This window comes from Cryptomeria japonica, chromosome 10 (genome assembly GCF_030272615.1).
Source record: "Cryptomeria japonica chromosome 10, Sugi_1.0, whole genome shotgun sequence".
In the NCBI taxonomy this organism is placed as follows: domain Eukaryota; kingdom Viridiplantae; phylum Streptophyta; class Pinopsida; order Cupressales; family Cupressaceae; genus Cryptomeria; species Cryptomeria japonica.
This window is the reverse complement of record NC_081414.1, coordinates 44,447,913-44,450,404: the sequence shown is the minus strand read 5'-3', so window position 1 is coordinate 44,450,404 and position 2,492 is coordinate 44,447,913. Positions and strand designations below refer to the sequence as shown.

The 2,492-nt window shown below is 35.2% G+C and overlaps 1 protein-coding gene across 1 annotated transcript; it reads left to right on the top strand.

The window, feature by feature from the left end:
* The first annotated feature begins 741 nt into the window (after nt 1–741).
* LOC131029367 (mavicyanin) lies at nt 742–1,933 on the top strand. The gene is made up of 2 exons (XM_057959832.2): nt 742–1,163; nt 1,370–1,933. The coding sequence occupies exons 1-2, from the start codon at nt 1,001–1,003 to the stop codon at nt 1,747–1,749; spliced, it is 543 nt and encodes a 180-aa protein (XP_057815815.1). The 5' UTR covers nt 742–1,000; the 3' UTR covers nt 1,750–1,933.
* The last annotated feature ends 559 nt before the right edge of the window (nt 1,934–2,492 follow it).

Genomic DNA, 2,492 nt, shown 5'->3' with positions numbered 1-2,492 from the left:
TTGGATCTCAACATGACTCATGAGAACAAGGCAAGCTTCATTTTGCACACACTAGGGGTGAGTGTCATTATATCCCAACATGTCACTAGGTATCGTCATTTAAACAAGTGATTATCTCTCCAACAACTCTAAGATTAGTGCACGTTATTTGCTTTGTAATTTGTCATTGTATTATAATTTAAGTCTTCTATGTAATAGAAATGATTAGTATTTTGGGGCCATGTTGTCGATAAATGACATCATCCATTCATATCTCGTTAAACGATTTCTATAATACATTTTTTGATATCATAATATAACAGGAGAGGTCCTTAATCGTTACTCTAGTTAATACCAAGGGATATTCTACAATGACATCAAAGGTCAGAGTGTAATAGAGTGTTTATCTTAACAAAAAACCTTATCTTTTAACTTTAAATTTAACAACCATTTGTACTTCAAAATATTAGTATTTAATAATAAACATAATATTTCTAAAAATAAACAACAAAATCTTAATATTTAATAATAAACATAATATTTCTACAATAAACACCAGATAAAATCTATACCTCTATAACAAATAGAATAATAATTATTGTGAACTTTTCTGGGATGGATAGCTATTCTAATTACTAAAAAAAACAATGCTGACTAGATTCACCCACTCCCTTTGAAAGTCCTTGATAAGAGACACCGCCCAAAAAAGATAAAAAAAAGCTCGAAAACTCGAAGAAAATACGAATGCTAAAGCGTAAGAGGCGTGCCGAGTCAACAACGCCACACAGGAGTTGGTATGGCCGTCTCAATCCTCAATATGACTTCAAACCCCAATATTTTACTCGGATATCCTTTTTCAATCCCTGCACCAAGGCCGGCATTCCCTTTATAACCAACTCCCCATTTCATTCCCAACACACCTAATCCATCCCAAATTCATCCACTATATCGAAATTATAGTACAAAATAGTTCAGAGTAGGAAAAAAGTTGGCGAATTTATATAGAATTTTGCAGGTGGAGATGAGTAGCATGAATTTGCAGATTGCAGTAGTGCTACTGGCAGTTGTTGTGCCCTTGGCTAGCGCAACAACCTACACCGTTGGCGACAGTGGCGGGTGGGAAACTGGCGTAAACTATGTTAATTGGGTCTCCGGCAAAACATTCGTCGTGGGTGACATATTGTGTACGTAAATACAATTCTAATTCCAATCTCCATAGAATTTTAATTTTCTCTTCGATTTAAGAGATTAGATTTCTACTGTTTGATTTTTGGGTTAAAATTGTGTAGACTTATGTCATAATTGATCATTAATATGATTGATGCACAATTGAATGGAGAAACTAAGCAGGATTCCTTTCTGTTTTGACATGGTTTGGTAAAATTTGCAGCGTTCACTTATACAAACCAACATAGTGTTGTAGAGGTGAGCAAGAGCGATTATAGTTCGTGCAGTACATCGAATCCAATTGCGACAAATAGCGCGAGCCCAACGAGTGTAACATTGAACAAGACTGGTGAATTGTTTTTCGTGTGTGGGACGCCAGGGCACTGCTCTCAGGGGATGAAATTAGACCTCAATGTTTCAGCCGCAGGTACCACCGCCTCACCTCCGCCACCTGGCGCCACCACTGCCTCACCGCCGCCACCCGGTTCCACCACTTCTTCGCCGCCGCCGCCTCGCAACGCCGCTGGAGATCTGCACGTGCGGAGGATGGATGTGGTAATGGCTTTCGCATTTTGTCTTGTGGCGGTTTTGCTGTGGCAGTGACAAATTGCCAAGGAAGTGGCAGTGCATGGAGAATTATATTTGGAGTGTTGTTTAGATGTGTATTTTCGTTTGTTTTGGTGCGTTAATAAGGTACTAGTCTGTCTCATATGCTTTATTTGGGGACCATTTGTTACAAATTACTTTTTATTTATATAATATAGACTTTTATAATACAGTTTATTTATATTGAAAAAACTTTTTGTGAATTTCGAGGAAAGAACAAAGAGACATAGTAACGTTTTCAATTTATATCAGTAATCAGTATTTCACAATATTCTAATTAAAATATACAGCTTCCCTTTTGCACGGGCTTCCGTCATCGTGCCTATTAAATTTGGCCAATACTCTTTTCACTGAATTTCAATCTAGAATTATGCTCATTGGAAATAATGTGTTTTCATTTTATTATTTGAAAATGACATAAAGAAAAAGTATAGTCAAAAGAGCACTTGATTTAATGACAAAGTTCATGTTCTAGACATTTAATTGATGTTGAATCGAATCTTTTACAATATTTATAAAAAAAATATAAAAGCTGAATACAAGGTTTATCCAAAAGCTATCTGTTAATTTCCATAAGGAAACACCCGTCATAGATCTTACTCACATGAATGTTTTCAATGATGAACTTTTTTATTATATTGTTGAAAATGGTATATGCATGTCTTTTTCTTTTGAACTTTGGGTTTATTTTGATTAATCTTTTTTATGACAATGTTAAAAATTTTATATACATGTATTTT

What these genes read in the sequence shown, in the direction of transcription:
- LOC131029367 (XM_057959832.2), top strand. Translation starts at nt 1,001, where the DNA reads ATGAGTAGCATGAATTTGCAGATTGCAGTAGTGCTACTGGCAGTTGTT. An exon ending in CGTCGTGGGTGACATATTGT is followed by an intron (nt 1,164 to 1,369) that starts GTACGTAAATAC and finishes TAAAATTTGCAG; the next exon opens with CGTTCACTTATACAAACCAA.